Below are 21,175 nucleotides of genomic sequence, written 5' to 3' on the forward strand. Positions count from 1 at the left end.
GGGTCACAAATGGAAAACCCTCCTCTCTCGACCCATTGCCCATCCAATGAACCCAGACCGCCGTCCCTTCCAACAGCACGAAATTTCGTTCAGACCGTAAGGTCTGAATGACAATAAAGGAAATTCAATTCAATTCAATAGTAATCGCCACTGCTGGAACCGTACCACTGCTACACAGTAACAACAGCCCCCTGACTGAATCAAAGAGCTTGCAATATTTTTTTTAAATCACCAAAACGCTTCCCAATTAAAATTTTGTATCACCAGAGGAGAAAGATGCCTAGCGAGTTGTAGCATGCAGACAAGTATTTTTTTTTTTAAATAATAACATAAACACTATCTATGAGCTGAGAATATGCTCTGCTCCCGTTTGGGCTTGCACCTTTCATTCAAGTCTCATGAATTGCATTACATTGGCATTGATAAACACCAGTTACAGTACCCTCCATAATGTTTGGGACAAAGACCCATCATTATAACCATATAACCATATAACAATTACAGCACGGAAACAGGCCATCTCGACCCTTCTAGTCCGTGCCAAACACATAATCTCCCCTAGTCCCATATACCTGCCCCCAGACCATAACCCTCCATTCCCTTCCCATCCATATAACTATCCAATTTATTTTTAATTTGCCACTGTAATTCTTTTGTATTCTTTAATTTGCCACTGTACTCCACAATTTGAGATTTATAATAGAAAAAAAATCACATGTGGTTAAAGTGCACATTGTCAGATTTTATTAAAGGGTATTTTTATACATTTTGGTTTCACCATGTAGAAATTACAGTTGTGTTTATACATAGTCCCCCCATTTCAGGGCACCATTATGTTTGGGTCACAAGGCATCACAGCTGTAAATATCCAGGTGTGCTTAAATGCCTCCTTAATGCAGGTATAAGAGAGCTCGCAGCATCTAGTCTTTCCTCCAGTCTTTCAATCACCTTTGGAAACTTTTATTGCTGTTTATCAACATGAGGACCAAAGTTGTGCCAATGAAAGTCATTATGAGACTGAGAAACAAGAATAAAACTGTTAGAGACATCAGCCAAACCTTAGGCTTACCAAAATCAACTGTTTGGAACATCTTGAAGAAGAAAGAGAGCACTGGTGAGCTTACTAATCGCAAAGCGACTGGCAGGCCAAGGAAGACCTCCACAGCTGATGACAGAAGAATTATCTCTATAATAAAGAAAAATCCCCAAACACCTGTCCGACAGATCAGAAACACTCTTCAGGAGTCGGGTGTGGATTTGTCAATGACCACAGTCCCCAGAAGACTTTATGAACAGAAATAGAGAGGCTACACTGCAAGATGCAAAAATAGGATGGCTAGGTTACAGTTTGCAAAAATGTACTTAAAAAAGCAACGACAGTTCTGGAAAAAGGTCTTGTGGACAGATTAGATGAAGATTAATTTATATTAGAGTGATTAGATTAGATAGCCTTTATTGTCATTCAGACTGAAGTCTGAACGAAATTGCAGCAGTCATACATACAATACAATAAAAACAACAATAAACACATATTAACATCCACCACAGTGAGTCCACCCAGCATCTCCTCACTGTGATGGAGGCAAAAGTCTTAGGTCTGCAGTCTCTTCCCTCCTCTTCTCCCTCTGCGCTGAGGCGATACCCCCGGGCGATGTTATAAATCAGTCCCGCGGCTCAAACACCGCGGGCCGGGGTGGTTGAAGCTGCCGCCCACCAAGAACAAAGTATGGAGGAGAGAAGGAACTGCCCAAGATCCAAAGCATACCACCTCATCTGTGAAACACAGTGGTGGGGGTGTTATGGCCTGGGCATGTATGGCTGCTGAAGGTACTGGCTCACTTACCTTCATTGATGACACAAATTGTGATGGTAGTAGCATAATGAATTCTGAAGTGTTTGGGCACATCCTATCTGCTCAAGTTCAAACACATGCCTCAAAACTAATTGGCCGGCAGTTCATTCTACAGCAATAATTCTACAGCAATAATACCAAGCATCTTGAACATTGAATTCTCCCAATTTTGTTAGCCCTTGCTGACTCCTCCCATCCCCCAGCCCTCGGGCTCCTCCTCCTCCTCCTTTTTCCTTCCTTCGCCCCGCCACCCCCTATCAGTCTGAAGAAAGGTTTCGGCTTCGAAACGTTGCCTATTTTCTTCGCACCATAGATGCTGCTGCACCCGCTGAGTTTCTCCAGCTTTTTTGTGTACCTAATAATCCCAAACATACTGCTAAAGCAACAAAGCAGTTTGAAAAAGCTAAAAAATAGTCAATTTTTGAGTGGCCAAGTCAATCACCCGATCTGAACCCAATTGAGCATCCCTTTGTTATACTGAAGAGAAAAGTGAAGTGGACTAGTCCCCAAAACAAGCATAAGCTAAAGATGGCTGCAATACAGGCCTGGCAGAGCATCACCAGAGAAGGCACCCAGCAACTGGTGATGTCCATGAATCGCAGACTTCAAGCAGTCATTGCATGCAAAGGATTTGCAACAAAATACTCAACATGACTACTTTCATTTACATGACATAATGACATAGCTGTGTCCCAAACATCATGGTGCCCTGAAATAGGGGGAATATGCATAAACACTGCTGTAATTTATACATGGTGAAACCAAAATGTATAAAAAATGGCCTTTATTAAAATCTGACAGTGTGCACTTTCACCACGTGTGATTTTTTTCTATTACAAATCTCAAATTATAGAGTACAGAGGCAAATAAATAAATGATGAGTCTTTGTCCCAATCATTATGGAACGCACTGAAAATGTATCATCTTACTTATTTTCTCGCCGTTCCGGTGTGTTGTGTGTGTCTGTCTCCGTGTGTGTGTGTCTATCTGCACACGTGTGTGTGTGTGTGTGTGTTTGTGTGGGGCTGTGGCTCTTTCTGTCCCTCTCTCTGTACATTGCGTGTATGTGAGTCTCTCCATCTGTGTGTGTGTCTTTATGTCTTTCTCCCTGTGTGCGGGTGTGTGTGTATATATCTGTCTCTCTGCCTCCTTTCTCTCCCTCTGTCTCTCTCTCCTTCTGTCTCTCCCTACCTCCGTCTCTCTCCCCTCCGTCTCTCTCTCTGTAACTATGCGAGTATGTGCGTCTCTCCATCTGTGTGTGTGTGTGTGTGTCTCTCTCTCTCTGTATGCGTCTGTGTGTGTATGTGTCTGTCTCTCTCCATCCCTCTCCTTGTCTCTCTCCCTGTCTCTCTCCCCTCGCTTTTTCTCTCTCCTTCTCTCTCCCTCTCTCTATCTGAATCTCCCACTCTCTTTCTCTGTCTTTATGCGTGCGTGTAAATTGTTTTTTGCGGGGTAAATGGTGGAATGATATATCCTACCACAAAGCTGTAGATGGAAAACCCTCGTGGAGTCCATGCCGGCCGGGCGCGCTGTGCCGCTGAGTTCCGCAAAGACTATGTGTGTGTGTCTCTCTCTCGCTGTTAATCCCTTTCCCTGCCTCCCCGGCACTCTTTAAATGCAGCGCCCCAGTGCAAGCGACCTCCTGTCCGCAGCGGAGAGTCCAAGCAACGCCCAGATATCTAACCCCCACCCACTGCCGCCTCTAACACTGCCCCCACCTAAAAAATAGACCCCCAACACAAAAACATAATAATTAGCCAGGTTAACATTTGAAATAGACGGACGGGGGGGGATCGAACACACTGAACTGAAAGTAGGTGACACACGTGTCGGCTTCTTGTATGAAATAAACGATTGAAAGACAAGGACGGGATATTTAAAGTTTAAGATTTAAAAAAATATTAAACCCTTCGCAAAGATCTGAGAAAATAAAACTATAATTGGTATTGGGTTTTAAAACAAAAGTAACTGTCCACTATAACGGGTTAATAAAAAGGTCGATTTTAAGCCCGCCCCTTTAAAAAAAAATGCTTTCTTCCCTTCATTACAATCATTAAGATCATGTGAGGAGCAGAATTAGGCCATTCGGCCCATCAAGTCAACTGCTCCATTCAATCATGGCTGATCTATCTCTCCCTCCTAACCCCATTCTCCTGCCTTCTCCCCATAACCTCTGACACACGTACTAATCAAGAATCTATCTATCTCTGCCTTAAATATATCCATTGACTTGGCCTCCACAGCCTTCCACGGCAAATAATTCCACAGATTCACCACCCTCTGACTAAAGAAATTCCTCCTCATCTCCTTCCTAAAAGAAAGTCCTTTAATTCTGAGGCTATGACCTCTAGTCCTAGACTCTCCCACTAGTGGAAACATCCTCTCCACATGCACTCTATCCAAGCATTTCACAGTCTGAAGAAGTGTCCTGACCCAAAACGTCACCTGTCCATTCCCTGCCCTGGATGCTGACTGACCTGCTGCGTTCCTCCAGCACTTGTGTGTTTGTGTTGTGTGTGTGTGTGTGTGTGTGTGTGTGTTTGTGTGTGTGGTGTGTGTGTGTGTGTTCTGTGTGTTTCGTGTGTGTGTGTGTGGTGTCACTCAGTGTGTGTGTGTGTGTGGTGAAAAGGAATAGGTGACGTTTGGGTTTGTGTTCTTTAGACTGAGAGGGTTAAACAGAAACCAGGATTCTGTAAGACAACTTTCGAGAGACATAGGAAAAGCTGGAGTCACTCAGAGGGTCAGACAGCGTCTCTGGAGAAAAGGAATAGGTGACGTTTCGGGTTGAGACCCTTCTTCAGACTGAGAGTCAGGGCAGAGGGAAACGAGAGATATAGACAGTGTTACAGAGAGATATAGGACAAATGAATGAAAGGCGAGAACGAGGTACAAACAATGAGCCTCAACATGACGACTTTGAAGCTGGTACGACTTGGGTAGGAGGGACGGGAAGGGATGGAGAGGAGGGATGGAGAGAGAGGGGATACAAGGGTTACTTCAAAATAGAAAAATCAATATTCATACCGCTGGGTTGTAAACTGCCCAAATTTTATTTGGAGGATTGAGACCCGGTTCTTCAATAGACAATAGACAATAGGTGCAGGAGTAGGCCGTTCGGCCCTTCGAGCCAACACCGCCATTCAATATGATCATGGCTGATCATCCACAATCAGTGCCCCGTTCCTGCCTTTCCCCATATCCCCCGACTCTGCTATCTTTAAGAGCTCTATCTAAATCTCTTGAAAGTATCCAGAGAACCGGCCTCCACTGCCTTCTGAGACAGAGAATTCCACACTCACAACTCTCTGTGTGAGAAAGACTTTCCTCATCTCCAATCTAAAAGGCTTACCCCTTATTCTTAAACAGTGACCCCTGGTTCTGGACTCCCCCAACATCAGGAATATGTTTCCTGCCTCTAGCGTGTCCAAACCCTTAATAATCTTATATGTTTCAATAAGATACCCTCTCATCCTTCTAAATTCCAGAGTGTACAAGCCCAGCTGCTCCATTTCTGTGCTGTAATTGTTATATGGTTATATGGTTATATGGTTATTCTATCACCATATGAAAGTCCCGCCATCCCGAGAATTAACCTGGTGAACCTACGCTGCACTCCCTCAATAGCAAGATTGCCCTTCCTCAAATTTGGAGACCAAAACTGCACACAATATTCCAGGTGTGGTCTCACTTGGGCCCTGTACAACTGCAGAAGGACCTCTTTGCTGCTATACAAAACTCCTCTTGTTATGAAAGCCAACATGCCATTCGCTTTCTTCACTGCCTGCTGAACCTGCATACTTACATTCAGTGACTGATGAACAAGGACCCCCAGATCTCGTTGTACTTCCCATTTGCCCAACTTGACACCATTTAGATAATAATCTGCCTTCCTGTTTTTGCTACCAAAGTGGATAACCTCACATTTATCCACTTTAAACTCTATCTGCCATGCATCTGCCCACTCACACAACCTGTCCAAGTCACCCTGCATCCTCACATCATCCTCTTCACAGTTCACACTGCCACCCAGCTTTGTGTCATCAGCAACTTTGCTAATGTTACTTTGAATCCCTTCATCTAGATCATCAATGTATATTGTAAACAGCTGCGATCCCAGCACCAAGCCTTGAGGTACCCCACTAGTCATTGCCTGCCATTCTGAAAGGGACCCGTTAATCCCTACTCTTTGTTTCCTGTCTGCCAACCATTTTTTTATCCATGTCAGCACTCTACCCCCAATACCATGTGCTCTAATTTTGCCCACTAATCTCCTATGTGGGACCATATCAAATGTGAATTGTGTAGAAACTGAATGGCATTTGAAGGTGAAATTCTCTGTAATAAACCTGCCATTGATGGAAATCCTCATCCTCGCACCCTGACTTTTGTCGTTCATATACCCCACATTAATGTGGAATTCATGACCACGGACGGCTGTGGAGGTCAAAGTCATTGGATATTTTCTTTCTGGAAATTGACAGGGTCCTGATTTGTAAGAGCATCAAAGGCTACTGGGAGAAGGCAGGAGAATGGGGTTGAGAGGGAAAGATTGTCCAGCTGTGACCAAATCGCAGAGCAGACTTGAATGGGCTGAATGGCCTAATTCTGCTCCTATGTCAAACTGCACTCAACCTTTGGGAGCTTAAATAAAGAAAAACATATTCTGGAGACACGAGATAGCAGTCTCAGGTTTATAGAGTCATAGAGTGATACAGCCTGGAACAGGCCCAACTTGCCTACAACGGCCAACATGTCCCAGCTACACTAGTCCCACCTGCTTGTGTTCAGAAACATGGAAACATAGAAAACAGGTGCAGGAGTAGGCCATTCGGCCCTTCGAGCCTGCACCGCCATTCAATATGATCTGATCATCCAAATCAATATCCCATACCTGCCATACCTCCATACCCCCTGATCCCTTTAGCCACAAGGGCCGCATCTAACTCCCTCTTAAATCTAGCCAATGAACTGGCCTCAACTACCTTCTGTGGCAGAGAATTCCACAGATTCACCACTCTCTGTGTAAAAAATGATTTTCTCATCTCGGTCTTAAAAGAATTCCCTCTTATCCTTAAACTGTGACCCCTTGTTCTGGATTTCCCCAACATTGGGAATAATCTTCCTGCATCTAGCCTGTCCAACCCCATAAGAATTTTGTAAGTTTCTATATAAATGCCCCCTTAATCTTCACCAGTCTTTCTTCATATGAAAGTCCTGCCATCCCAGGAATCAGTCTGGTGAACTTTCTCTGTACTCCCTCTATGGCAAGAATGTCTTCCTCAGATTAGGAGACCAAAACTGTACGCAATACTCCAGGTGTGGTCTCACCAAGACCCTGTAAACTGCAGTAGAACCTCCCTGCTCTTATACTCAAATCCTTTTGCTATGAATGTTTTTAACATACCATTCGCTTTCTTCACTGCCTGCTGCACCTGCATGCCTACCTTCAATGACTGGTGTACCATGACACCCAGGTCTCGTTGCATCTCCCCTTTTCCTTTGGTCCATATCCCTCCAAACCTGTCCTATCCATTTTCCTGTCTAAATGCTTCTTAAACATTGGGATAGTCCCAACCTCAACTACCTACTCTGGCAGCTTGTTCCATTCGTGAGAAATGTTACTCCTCAGATTCCTATTAAATCTTTTCCCCTTCACCTTAAACCTATGTCCTCTGGTCCTTGATTCACTCATTCTGAACAAGAGACTACCCGATCTATTCATTTCATGATTTTATACATCTCTATAAGATCACCCCTCATCCTCCTGCACTCCAGGGCATGGAGTCTCAGCCTACTCAACCTCTCCCTATAGCTCAGACCCACTACTCCTGGCAATATCCTCGTAAATCTTCTCTGAACCCTTTCCAGCTTGACAACATCTTTCCCATAACATGGTGCCCAGAACTGAACACAATACTCTAAATGCGGTCTCACCAATGTCTTACTCAAATGCAACATGACCTCCCAACTTCTATACTTCCAACTTAAAGGGGAGAAAAGGATATGTGTGCAATATATTTCCACAAACACACCCTTAACATCTACAATGAGGATCGACACAAATGCGAGAGTAACTCAGCGGGTCAGGCGACATCTCTGGCGAAAAGGAATAGGCGACGTTTCGGGTCAAGACCGTCAGACTAAGAGTCAGGGAGGGGGACACTGGAGGTATAAGATCTACTGTTGTTCCTCTTTTCCTGGCATGGTCTATCTAGATAGAACATACATAGAACAGTACAGCACAGAAACGGGCCCTTCAGCCCACAATTTAGTGCCTAGCCGAGCTGATCTCATCTGCCTCCAAGTGATCTATGTCCCCTTATTCCCTGCCAACACAGAACGATACAGTAGAACTTTATTTATCCCAGGAGGGAAATTGGTCTAACAACAATCATGGAGCCATGGAGTGATACAATGTGGAAAAAGGCCCTTCGACCCAACTAGCCCACACCAGCCAACATGTCCCACTTGCCTGTGCTTGGTCCATACACCTCCAAACCTATCCTATCTATGTACCTATCTATTTCTTAAATGATGGCATAGTCCCAGCCTCAACTACCTCCTCTGGCAGCTCGCTCCATCCACCCACCACCCTTTGTGTGAAAAGGTTACCCCTCAGATTCCTATTAAATCTTTTCCCCTTCACCCTGAACCTATGTCCTCGGGTCCTCGATTTCCCTACTCTGGGCAAGAGACTCTGTGCGATCTATTCCTCTCATGATTTTATATACTTCTATAAGATCTCCTCTCATCTTCCTGCACTCCAAGGAACAGGGACCCAGCCTACTCAACCTCTCCCTATAGCTCACACCCTCTAGTCCTAGTTTCTTAAATGTTGGGATAGTCCCAGCCTCAACTACCTCCTCTGGCAGCTCGTTCCATACACCCACCACCCTCTGTGTGAAAGGGTCAGCCAAGGGATGAGGGAGGTGTGTGCGGAGGGGAGAGGGACACAAAAGGCAGAGAGAGAAAAAGAGGAAGAATGAGCGGAAATTGCAATGATTGTTTCGGGTCTGGAACAACAAACAAAACTTGCAGATGAGTGGCCACAGTAGACAGATAGAGAGATGGAAGTATTTAAAATGATGAGGGGCACAGATAGGGTAGACCGTCAGAACCTTTTCCCCGGGTTGGAAATGCCAACACTAGAAGGCATAGCTCAGGTGAATGTTGAAAAGTTTAATGGAGATGTGTGAGGCAGGTTTTTGACACACATTAGTTTGTTAGTTTAGTTTATTGCCACATGTACCGAGGTACAGTGAAAAGCTATTGTTGCGTGGTATCAGCGGAAAGACAACACATGATTTCAATCGAGCCATTTACAGTGTACTATACATAATAAAGGGAATAACATTTAGTACAAGATAAAATCCAGTAAACTCGGATTAAATATAGTCCGAGGGTCACCAATGAGGTAGATAGTAGCTCAGGACTGCTCTCCAGTTGTTGGTAGGATGATTCAGTTCCCTGATAACAGCTGGGAAGAAACTGTCCCAGAATCTGGAGGTGTGCGTTTTCATATTTCTATACACCTTGCTTGATGGCAGAGGGGAGAAGAGACTAGGCTTGTATACACTGGAGTTTAGAAGGATGAGAGGGCTCTTATAGAGTCATATAAAATTATAAAAGGACTGGACAAGCTAGATGCAGGAAAAATGTTCCCAATGTTCGGCGAGTCCAGAACCAGGGCCCACAGTCTTAGAATAAAGGGGAGGTCATTTAAGACCGAGGTGAGAAAAAAAAAATTCACCCAGGGAGTTGTGAATTTATGGAATTCCCTGCCACAGAGGGCAGTGGAGGACAAATCACTGGAAGGATTTAAGAGAGAGTTAGGTAGAACTCTAGGGGCTAGTGGTGTCAAGGGATATGGGGAGAAGGCAGGCACGGGTTATTGATAGAGAACGATCAGCCATGATCACAATGAATGGCGGTGCTGGCTCGAAGGGCCAAATGGCCTCCTCCTGCACCTATTTTCTATGTTTCTAGGGAGTAAGACTCATCCTTGATTATGCTGCTGGCCTTTAAGAAGATGATAGTGACATAGAAGAAGCTTTTTGATAGACACATGGATATGCAGGGATACGGAGGGTGTCAATCATGTGCAGTCAGCGCAGGTTAGTTTAACTTATTTAGTTTGGAGATACAGCATGGAAACAGGCAGTTTGGCCAACCAAGCCCATGCTGACCATTGATCACCCCATCACACAAGTTCTATGTTATCCCACTTTCACATCCAGGAGTAATTTAGAGACCAGCCAACCCACAAACCCACATGTCTTTGGGATGTGACAGGAAACCAGTGGGTGGTTTGGGTGGGAAGGGCAGATTGACCAGGGAGTTGCGAAGGAAACGGGTCTCTGTGGAAGGCGGAAAATGATGGAGATGGGAAGATGTGGCCAGTGGAGGGATCCTGTTGGAGGTGGCGAAAATGTCGGAGGATTATGTGTTGTATGCGACGGCTGATGGGGTAAAAGGTGATTTATGTGAACAGAGAAAGGGGCTGGCTTTGGATTTATAAAGCAATCAGAACATCACAAAGATTTTTGCAACCAGTGCCTGGAGCCGTGATGAGATTAGTTGACAGGCACAGATTAGATCATTTTGCCCGTAATCTGATAACTGGGATGCATCAAAGCTAGTAAACTTGTTAACGATGAGAAAAAGGACACACATATGATATATATTAGCGCAAACCCAAACGTCACAATGTATTTAACAGCCTAGGGAGTACGTGTGTTGTTGAACCCCAGCCAATTTGTGCTTAGAAAGCTCTGCAAGAAATTGCAGACGCAGCCCAGACCATCACACAAACCAACCTCCCTTCCATTGCTCCATTTATACCTCATGCTGCCTCGACAAGACCAGCAGCATAATCAAGGGCGAGTCGCACCTCCTCTCCCCTCTCCCATCAGGCAAAATGTATAGAAGTGTGAAAACGCACACCTCCAGATTCAGGGACAGTTTCTACCCAGCTGTTACCAGGCAACTGAATCATCCTACCACAACCAGGGAGCAGTGCTGATCTATTCTCTACCTCATTGGTGTGACTATCCTTGATTGGACTTTGCTGGCTTTACCTTGCACTAAACGTTATTCCCTTATCATATTTCTATACACTGTAAATGATTCGATTGCATTCAGGTATTTTCTTTCCGCTGAACGGCTAGCACGCAACAAAGTATTTTCACAGTACCTCGGTACATGTGACAATAATAAACTAAACTAAACTAAACCACCAGTAATCACAATCAGATAGCAGAGCAGATAATCTGATGTCCATGATATCAGCTGGGCAATAAATATAGAAAAATAGAACTGCAGATGCTGGTTAATACACAAAAAAAATCCAAAGTGCTGGAGTAGCTCTAAAAAAACTGAAGCTGAAAACAATCAGCGAACTGTCAAAGTTGGAATCCCCTGATACCATCTAATTGGACATGCAGTGAGTAGGAAATTAATGAATGACGGACTATGGTGTTTTTGAGTGTTCAGAGTTGGTCTATTTCCAAATATAATATTGTGGCCTGCATTTGTCACAGCTTATCAATCTCAACACAAGTCCTAAACATGTCCCAAACTGTTCCTTGGGAACTGCTCCATCCAGGACTGCAAGAAATTGCAGTGAATTGTGGACGCAGCCCAGACCACCACACAAACCAACCTCCCTTCCATTGACTCCATTTATACTTCATGCTGCCTCAGCAAGGCAAGCAGCGTAATCAACGATGTCGCACTCTGGCCACTCTTTCTTCTCCCCTCACCTATCGGGAGAGAAGTGTGAAAACGCACGCCTCCAGGTTCTGGGGCAGTTTCTTCCCAGCTGTTATCAGGCAACTGAAATCCTATCACAACCGGAGAGAGGGTTCTGAACTACTATCTGCCTCTTTGGTGACCCTCTATGACCCTCCTTGATCGAACTTTGCTGGCTTGCACTCAACCTTATTCCCTTGTCATGTATCTGTACACTGTAAATGCATTGTTTTATTATTAACGTTTAATGTTTTATGTGTCATTCCTATGTCATGTTGTCACTTGCATGCAGAGCACCAAGGTAAATTCCTTGTATGTGAGTACCTGGCCATTAAACATTCATTCAGTCATTCATTCATTCATTCATTCCTTTATTTCAGTCAATCATTCATTCATTCATTCAGTCAATCATTTATTCATACATTCATTCATTCATTCAATCATTATAATCATGTATGGTCTTTCTGCTGGCTGGTTAACAAAAGCTTTTCACTGTACCCCGGCACGCATGACAATAAAATAAACTGAACTGAACTGAACTACTTCTGAGAGTGTATCCTTTAGCTCTGGCCTATTGTGTTGTAAATTGCCTTGTGGAGTCTAATGTAGTTCAGAAGCTGGAACTTGCCACCCCAACCCATTCTATACCAAAGTCCATTGTGCTGAGGTCAGCCAAGGTGAACAGTCGCATAACCACATTCCAATAATATATATATATATATATATATACATATATCTTTTAAAAGGGTGTGTCCCATGGTTTCAAACCAGCGAAACTGAGTATCTGTCGAAGTTGCTATTAAAATGCATCTAGTTTAATGGGAATAGACAATAGATAATAGAACATGGACAATAGACAATAGAACATGGACAATAGAACATAGACAATAGAACATAGACAATAGAAAATAGACAATAGGCAATAGACAATAGAACATAGACAATAGACAATATAACATAGACAATATACAATAGAACATAGACAATAGACAATAGGCAATAGACAATAGACAATAGCACATAGACAATAGACAGTAGAACATAGACAATGGACAATAAACAATAGACAATAGACAATAAAACATAGACAATAGACAATATAACATAGACAATAGACAATAGAACATAGACAATAGACAATAGACAATAGAACATAGATAATAGACATTAGAACATAGACAATAGAACATAGATAATAGACAATAGAACATAGACAATAGACATTAGAACATAGACAATAGACAGAACATGGACAATAGACATTAGAACATAGACAATAGACAATAGACAATAGATAAGATATTTCTGCAGCTACTCTCTGGGGTGATTGGTGTGAATGTACAACCTAGACTGTAGATCACAGAACATTTAGCTAGAGGATGTTGATTCTGTAGTTTCATTGCCACAGACAATGGTGGAGGCCAAGTCATTGGGTATTATTAGGGCGGAGATTGCCAGCTTCTTGATTAGAACGGGGGTCAAGGGTTATGGGGAGAAGTTTAGTTGACTTTAGTTTATTGTCACGTGTATCGAGGTACAGCGAAAAGCTTTTGTTAAATAGGTAAAACTGTAAAATAGGTAAAAAAATGGTCATGACCTGGGTTTAAAAATCGCAATATCAATATGTCTTTCTTTCCATGAACTTGTCCTGTAACAGGAAGACTCATTTGCACTCTGAGATTTATTCATCTCCTGGAGTCGTAGAATCATACGGCACAGAAACAGGCCCTTTGGCCTAACAAGTCCATGCTGACACAAAATGCTGGAATAACTCAGCGGGTGAGGCAGCATCTATGGAGAGAAAGAATGGGCGATGTTTTGGGTCGAGACCCTTCTTCAGAGTCCATGCTGACCATCTACACTAGTCCCACTTACTCGTATTTGGCACACAATCCTCTAAACCTTCCCTATCCAAGCACCATCATAGATGTTGTTCATTGTATCTGCCTCAACTAGCTCATCTGGCAGCTCGTTCCATACACCCACCACCCTCTGTATGGAAAACGTTGCCTCTCAGGTTCCTATTAAATCTTTCCCTTCTCATCTTAAACCAGGATATCATGAGGTCAGGTGGCACTCAATCTAAAGTATATTAATCTGAAGCAGGGTCTCGACCCGAAACGTTGCCTATTTCCTTCGCTCCATAGATGCTGCCTCACCTGCTGAGTTTCTCCATCTTTTTGTCTACCTTATACTAATCTACCAGTTTGTACTGCAGTATTTTTGAAAAGTGCTATATAAATAAACATTATTATTATTATTATTATTACTGCAATGCGCACACAATGTTGCATGCAGAAACAATGAACTGCAGATGCTGGTTTACAATTCATTGTCACAGAAGGCTGTGGAGGCCAAGTCAACAGATATTTTTAAGGCTGAGATATATAAATTCTTGATTAGTACGGATGTCCGGGGTTATGGGGAGAAGGCAGGAGAATGGGGATAAGATAGGGAAAGATAGATCGGCCATGATTGAATGGCGAAGTAGACTTGATGGGCCGAATGGCCTATTTCTGCTCCTATCATTTATGAATCTACCTCACACTTGCTTGGATTAAACTCCATCTGCCAAATCTCCGCCCATATGTGTTACTGATCCAAGTTCCACAGTATTCATTGACAGCCTTCATCATTGTCCGCAACTCCGCCAATTTTGTGTCATCTACAAACTTATTAACGACACATCTACATTTACGTCCAAGTTGCTTCTGTGTATCATACCACACCAAAGGCATAGGAAGGAACTGCAGATGCTGGTTTAGAGCAAAGATAGACAACAAAAAAAAACACTAGTAACTCAGCAAGTCAGACAGCATCTCTGGGGGAAAATAATTTTGAGACCCTTCTTCAGGCTGAGAGTCAGGGGAAAGGGAAACGAGAGATATAGGCAGTGGTCTGGAGAGATATAGAACAAGTGAATGGAAGATTTGCCAAAAAGTAACAATGATAAAGGAAACAGGCTTTTGTTAGCTGTGGGCTATGTGAAAACGTGTTACAGACAATGAAACTCACCAGGACGACAGTGAAACTAGTACAACGACTGGGGTGGGGGAGGGATGGAGGGAGAGGGGATGCAAAGGATACTTGAAGTAAGAGAAATCAGTATTTATACTACTGGGTTGTAAGCTGCCCAACAAAGGTCCCAACACCACACTAAGGTGGCACAGTGATAAATCAAGGGTCCAGGATTCTGGCAGGCAAGTTTGCTACTGCTACACAGGTGGGTTTAAACTACATAGTGGGGTGGAGTGGACAAATTGGAAATACAAGAATGGAGTTAAAGGGGAAGAGAGTATAGGAATAGTTAAGAAAGACACCCGAATTAACGGGGCAGAAAACTCACGAAGGGATAGGAGAGTATGGCCAAGTGAAATAGGAATCGATGTGAAAGGTGAGGTGAGTAATGGATTAAAAGCATTATATAAGAAAGCTCAAAGTATAAGAAGTAAAGTAGATGAGCTTGATGCTCAGTTAGAGATTGATAGATATGACATTGTGGGGATTACAGAGATGTGGCTGCAGGAGGATCGGGACTGGGAACTGAATATTCATGGTTATAAGTCTGAAAGAAAGGACAGGCAGGTGGGCAGAGGAGGTGGGGTAGCTCTGTTGGTGAGGGATGAAATTCAGTCCCTTGCGAGGGGTGACATAGGGACTGACGATATTGAGTCACTGTGGATTGAATTGAGGAACTGTAAAGGTCAGAAGACACTAATGTAGCAATGTTACAAAATCTACCTTCAGCGGCGCTGCAGTTCTGCAACTGGCCGTGTGCGCGACTTTGGCGTCTTTGAGAGGGGGGGGGATTAAAATGCAGGTTTGTATCGCTTGTCGGAGAGGGATTACCTCGGGCTGCTAGTCGATGAAGAAAAATCGATCGGACAATTTAATTGTTGGATTAAAGTAAAACGCGACTTCGAACACCCTCAACACCTACAACGTGACGGATCGTAATATCAGGACAAAACAAAAGGTAAGTCGTTTATTTCACATATAATCTTGCCTCTTGAGGTGGCTTTAATCTACGTTGCGAAAATGTTATTTGGGCCCCATAAAAACCGGCAGTGTCTTTCCTGCTGATGTGGGGTTAAAATTCACAGAAACGGAAACGTTCCAATCGATTGCATTCCAGAAACTTCCACTCGCAAGATGATTTAAATCCTCATTATTTTTGGACAATCATGTCATAAGAGCATCTAACATTTAACATTGATAGAATGTTAAGAGGATCTGATGCGATGCTAATAGAGGTTAGGTGATTTATATTTTGACATTTTGCGATTGTCCTTTGTGTGTCTCTTTGTTTGGTCTATATGTGTATTTTGTTATGTCAATAAATGTTGAGTTAAAAAAAAATAATAATAATAAGAGCATCTAAATCGTCTATATTTTGTGGTCCATCCATAATCAATATTTTTATACTAAATATTCAGTTTTAGTCACATGTATTATGCAAAAAATAATAATTTTGATTATATTGAGAGTGGGGTTTTTTTTTAGATTAATTTATGGAAATTAAACATGAAATTCCTTCCATCTGGCATATAAGTTACTGATAGTGCGATTTAAAAATCATGTTATATTGTGAATTCTTGTGTGAATGGGATTAGTTTGTTATTTGGATACTTAGGCTATTAAAAAAATATCCTTTACTTAAGAAATGGATAAATGTTTAGATCTAGTAATTGAATTTAGATGAATTATTGATTTGATGAAACTGATGATATTTATTTTTTTGTTGGGTATTTACTATTTGTTATAGTGTTTAACTTTATAATTTCTACATTTTTTCTAAAACTGCAAATAATAACTTGTTTCTGTTAATGCTGTTCAGTGTTTTTTTTCCTTTACGTTTTAAACAGATGTCTCCGAAGAAGAAATGCAAAATTGTCAATCCAAATGCCCAGCAAAAGAGACTGATTTAGACAGCATTCGCAGAGATTATCCGAATTTGGACTACTCCTAACGTGATGTTCAACAGGACATTCGTAATGGGGGAAAGTAGTGGGCAGAAAGGCATGTCATGCGTGGTTTGAAGACCAAAAACCTGTAGTTTACAATGCTAAAATTGAAAAGTTGAGGAAAAACAAGGTGTACAGAGTTGCTTATTGGTTACAATCTGAGGAGTATGATGATGCTACTGATTATGATATGCCAATGAACCAGCTAGCAACAGACCTTCTCCATATAGACGGTCTATTGCTAGAAATTGTAATTTATTTACCTATCTGTTACACTTACAGCATTTAATACAATAATATTAAAGTTCTGATCTTGAGAATATCACATTTTTGAATTTTCAAGGCAGTTTATTACTGAGGTGTTTCAAGGTGTTTATTACTATTTCCGTCACAACGGTCAATTTTGTAATTAGCTACAATTAGGTAACTAACTAATTATATGCTTTAATTTCAGGTCATCCAAGTAAGATGTTTTATATTTGTTTCAGAATGCTTCAATCCATAATAACTGAACATTTCATTCAGTTATCTTAATTTTTATGAAAGTTATGGGCTTTTGACTGTCCTCGATCACAGCTTTTGTGTTAAGTCAATGGAAAAGCAATACGGAACAAGATGCTAATTTCCAAGTATGAAAATGGCCATAACATTTTTAATACTGAAGATATGAAAGTAAATTAAGTGTCAAATTAAAAATCGTTTTATGCTTTATCCGATGGGATAAATTGCAGAGTTGATCTCAAAAATTTGTAACATTGCTAACTAATGGGAGTTATCTTACAGGACCCCAAACAGTAGCCTGGATATCGGGTGCAAGTTGCAGCAGGAGTTAAAATTGGCATGTAACAAAGGTAATTTTGTTCGGCACGGACTAGAAGGGTAATGGCCTGTTTCCGTGCAAAGGTAATGCCTCTGTGGTTATGGGAGATTTCAATATGCAGGTAGACTCTCGATAACCAGGTTCGTACTGGAACCCAAGAAAGGGAGTTTGTAGAGTGACTCTGAGATGGATTCTTAGAGCAGCTTGTAGTGGAGCCGACCAGAGAGAAGGCAATTATGGATTTAGTGTTGTCTAATGCACAAGATTTAATAAAGGAACTCAAGGTAAAGGAACCGCCAGGAGGTAGTGATCATAATATGATTACTTTTAATCTGCAATTTGAGATGGAGAAGGTTAAATCAGAAGTGTCAGTGTTGCAGTTGAACAAAGGGGACTATGAAGGCATGAGAGAGGAGCTGGCCAAGATCGACTGGAAAACCTAGCAAGAATGACGGTGGGCATAATTTCTGGGCATAATCCAGAAGATGCAGGGTCAATTCATTCCAAAAAAGAAGAAAGATTCTAAGGGGAGTAAGAGGCAACTGTGGCTGACAAGAGAAGTTAAGGACGGTATAAAACTAAAAGAAATGGTGTATAACATAGCAAAGAGTAGCGGGAAGCCAGAGGATTGGAAACTTTCAAAGGACATCAGAATGTAACAAAAAGGGCAAGACAGGGTGAAAAGATGAAGTACGAAGGTAAGCTCACCAAGAATTGAAAGAAGGAAAGTAAAAGCATCTCTCGAATGTTAAGAGAAAAATATTAGTAAAGACAAATGTGGGTCCCTTCAGGGCAGAAACAGGTGAAATTATTATGGGGAAAAAGGAAATGGCAGAGGAGTTGAACAGGTACTTTGGTCTGTCTTCACTAAGGAAGACACAAACAATTTCCCAAATGTACTGGAGGACAGAGGATCTAGGGAGACAGAGGAACTGAAAGAAATTTCCATTAGGTGAGAAATAGTATTGGGCAGCCTGATGGGACTGAAGGCTGATAAATCCTCAGGCCTGATGTTCTGCATCCCAGGGTACTCAAGGAGGTGGCTCTAGAAATCATGGATGCATTGGTGATCATTTTCCAATTTTCTACAGATTCAGGGTCAGTTCCTGTGGATTGGAGGGGAGCTGATGTTATCCCATTTTTCAAGAAATGAGTGAGAGAGAAAACATGGAATGAGAGACCAATTAGCTTGACATCGGTGGTGGGGAAGATGCTGGAGTCAATTATAAAAGAAGTAATAACGGCGCATTTGGATAGCAGTAAAAGGATTGGTCCAAGTCAGCATGGATTTATGAAGGGGAAATCATGCTTGACTAATCTTCTGGAATTTGTTTGAGGATGTGACAAGTAAAATGGATGAAGGAGAGCCAGTGGATGTAGGGTATGTAGACTTTCAGAAAGCCTTTGATAAGGTCTCACACAGGAGATTAGTGGGCAAAATTAGAGCACATGGTATTGGGGGTGGGGTATTGACATGGATAGAGAACTGGTTGGCAGATAAGAAACAAAGAGTAGAAATATGTCCCTGTCAGAATGGCGAGTGGAGTGCCTCGTTGCTGGAGCCGCAACAATTTACAATATATATTAATGATTTAGATGATGGAATTAAAAGTAATACTAGAAAATTTGCAGATGACACAAAGCTGGGTGGCAGTGTGAACTGCGAAGAGGATGCTAGGAGGTTGCAGGGTGATTTGGACAGGTTGAGTGAGTGGGAAGATGCATGGCAGATGCAGTATAATGTGTTGGATGAGAAAGTGGGATAACATAGAACTAGTGTATGGATGATCTTTGGGAGGCACAGACCCACTGGACCGAAGGACCTGCTTTCCGTGCTGTTTCTCCAAACTAAATTCCCTGCAGAAGTTTACAGGTCACAGACCTCCAGCCAGAATATCTTCCTCCTATCACTATCCTCAGTCTTTTATGAGTAAACCAGTTCTGAATCCAAATGATCAGGTCTTTATGGATCCCATAACTTACGGATTAGCCTACCATGACGGATAGTAAAAGCTTCTTTAGGTATGTGAAGAGGAAAAAATTAGTTGGACCCTTGAAGGCCAACAAAGGTGAATTTATTATGGGGAACAAGGAAATGGCATATGAGTTGAACAGGTACTCTGGATCTGTCTTCACTAAGTAGGACACAAACAATCTTCCTGATACAGTAGTGGCCAGAGGATATGGGGTGACGAAGGAAATCCACATTAGGCAGGAAATGGTGTTGAGTAGACTGATGGGACTGAAGGCTGATAAATCCCCAGGGCCTGCTGGTCTGCATCCCAGGGTACTTAAGGAAGTGGCTTTAGAAATCGTGAATGCATTGTTGATAATTTTCCAATGTTCTATAGACTCAGGGTCAGTTCCTGTGGATTGGAGGGTAGCTAATGTTATCCCTCTTTTTTAAGAAAGGCAGGAGAGAGAAAACGGGGATTTATAGACCAGTTAGCCTGACATTGGTAGTGGGGAAGATGCTGGAGTCAATTATAAAAGATGAAATAGCGGCACATTTGGATAGCAGTGACAGGATCGGTCCGAGTCAGCACGGATTTACGAAGTTGAAATCATGCTTGACTAATCTTCTGGAATTATTTGAAGATTTAACTAGGAAAATGGACAAGGGATTAGATGTAGTGCACCTGGACTTTCAGAAAGCATTTGATAAGGTCCCACATAGGAGATTAGTGGGCAAAATTAAGGCACATGGTATTGGGGGTAGAGTGCTGACATGGATAGAAAATTGGTTGGCAGACAGGAAACAAAGAGTAGGGATTAACGGGTCCCTTTCAGAATGGCAGGCAGTGACTAGTGGGTACCGCAAGGCTCGGTGCTGGGACCGCAGCTATTCACAATATACATCAATGATTTGGATGAAGGAATTCAAAGAAACACTCGAAAATTTGCAGATGACACAAAGCTGGGTGGTAGTGTGAACTATGAGGAGGATGCTACAAGAATGCATGGTGGACAGGTTGGGGGAGTGGGCAGATGCATGGCAGATGAAGTTTAATGAAGATAAATGTGAGGTGATCCACATTGATAGCAAAAACAGGAAGGCAGATTACTATCTAAATGGTGTCAAGTTGGAAAAAGGGGAAGTACAATGGGATCTGGGGGGTCCTTGTTCATCAGTCTATGAAAGTAAGCATGCAGGTACAGCAGGCAGTGAAGAAAGTGAATGGCAAGTTTGCCTTTATAACAAGAGGAGTTGAATATAGGAGCAAAGAGGTCCTTCTGCAGTGGTACAGGGCCCTAGTGAGACCACACCTGGAGTATTGTGTGCAGTTTTTGTCCCTTAATTTGAGGAAGGACATTCTTGCTATTGAGGGAGTAAAGCGTAGGTTTACAAGGTTAATTCCCGGGATGGTGGGACTATCATATGCTGAGAGAATGGAGCAGCTGGGCTTGTACACTCTGGAGTTTAGAAGGATGAGAGGATATCTCATTGAAACATATAAGATTGTTAAGGGTTTCAACACGCTCGAGGCAGGAAACATGTTCCCGATGTTGTGGGAGTCCAGAACTAGGGGCCACAGTTTAAGAATAAGGAGTAAGCCATTTAGAACGGAGACGAGGAACTTTTTCTCACAGGGAATTGTGAGACTGTGGAATTCTCTGCCTGAGAGGGCGGTGGAGGCAGGTTCACTGGATGCTTTCAAAAGAGAGCTAGATAGGGCTCTTAAAAATAGCAGAGTCAGGGGATATGGGGAGAAGGCAGAAACAGGGTACTGATTGGGGATGATCAGCCATGATCACATTGAATGGCGGTGCTGGCTCGAAGGGCCGAAT

At 42.5% G+C, this 21,175-nt stretch overlaps 1 protein-coding gene across 2 annotated transcripts in view; it reads right to left on the bottom strand.

Annotated features, from left to right (window-relative positions):
* The window catches only part of slc4a11 (solute carrier family 4 member 11), a 196,239-nt gene that overhangs the window by 131,404 nt on the left and 43,660 nt on the right, over positions 1–21,175 (bottom strand). Inside the window, exon 1 of one of the 2 annotated variants that reach the window (XM_055642582.1) lies at positions 3,331–3,505. The exons of the other annotated variant lie outside the window; for it this stretch is intronic. Coding sequence (XP_055498557.1) covers positions 3,331–3,367 — 37 coding nt within the window. The 5' untranslated portion in view covers positions 3,368–3,505. Of the gene's footprint in view, positions 1–3,330; positions 3,506–21,175 lie in introns of those variants that run through there. 2 annotated transcript variants of the gene reach the window in all.

This window comes from Leucoraja erinacea, chromosome 1, assembly GCF_028641065.1.
Source record: "Leucoraja erinacea ecotype New England chromosome 1, Leri_hhj_1, whole genome shotgun sequence".
NCBI classification, from domain to species: Eukaryota; Metazoa; Chordata; class Chondrichthyes; order Rajiformes; family Rajidae; genus Leucoraja; species Leucoraja erinaceus.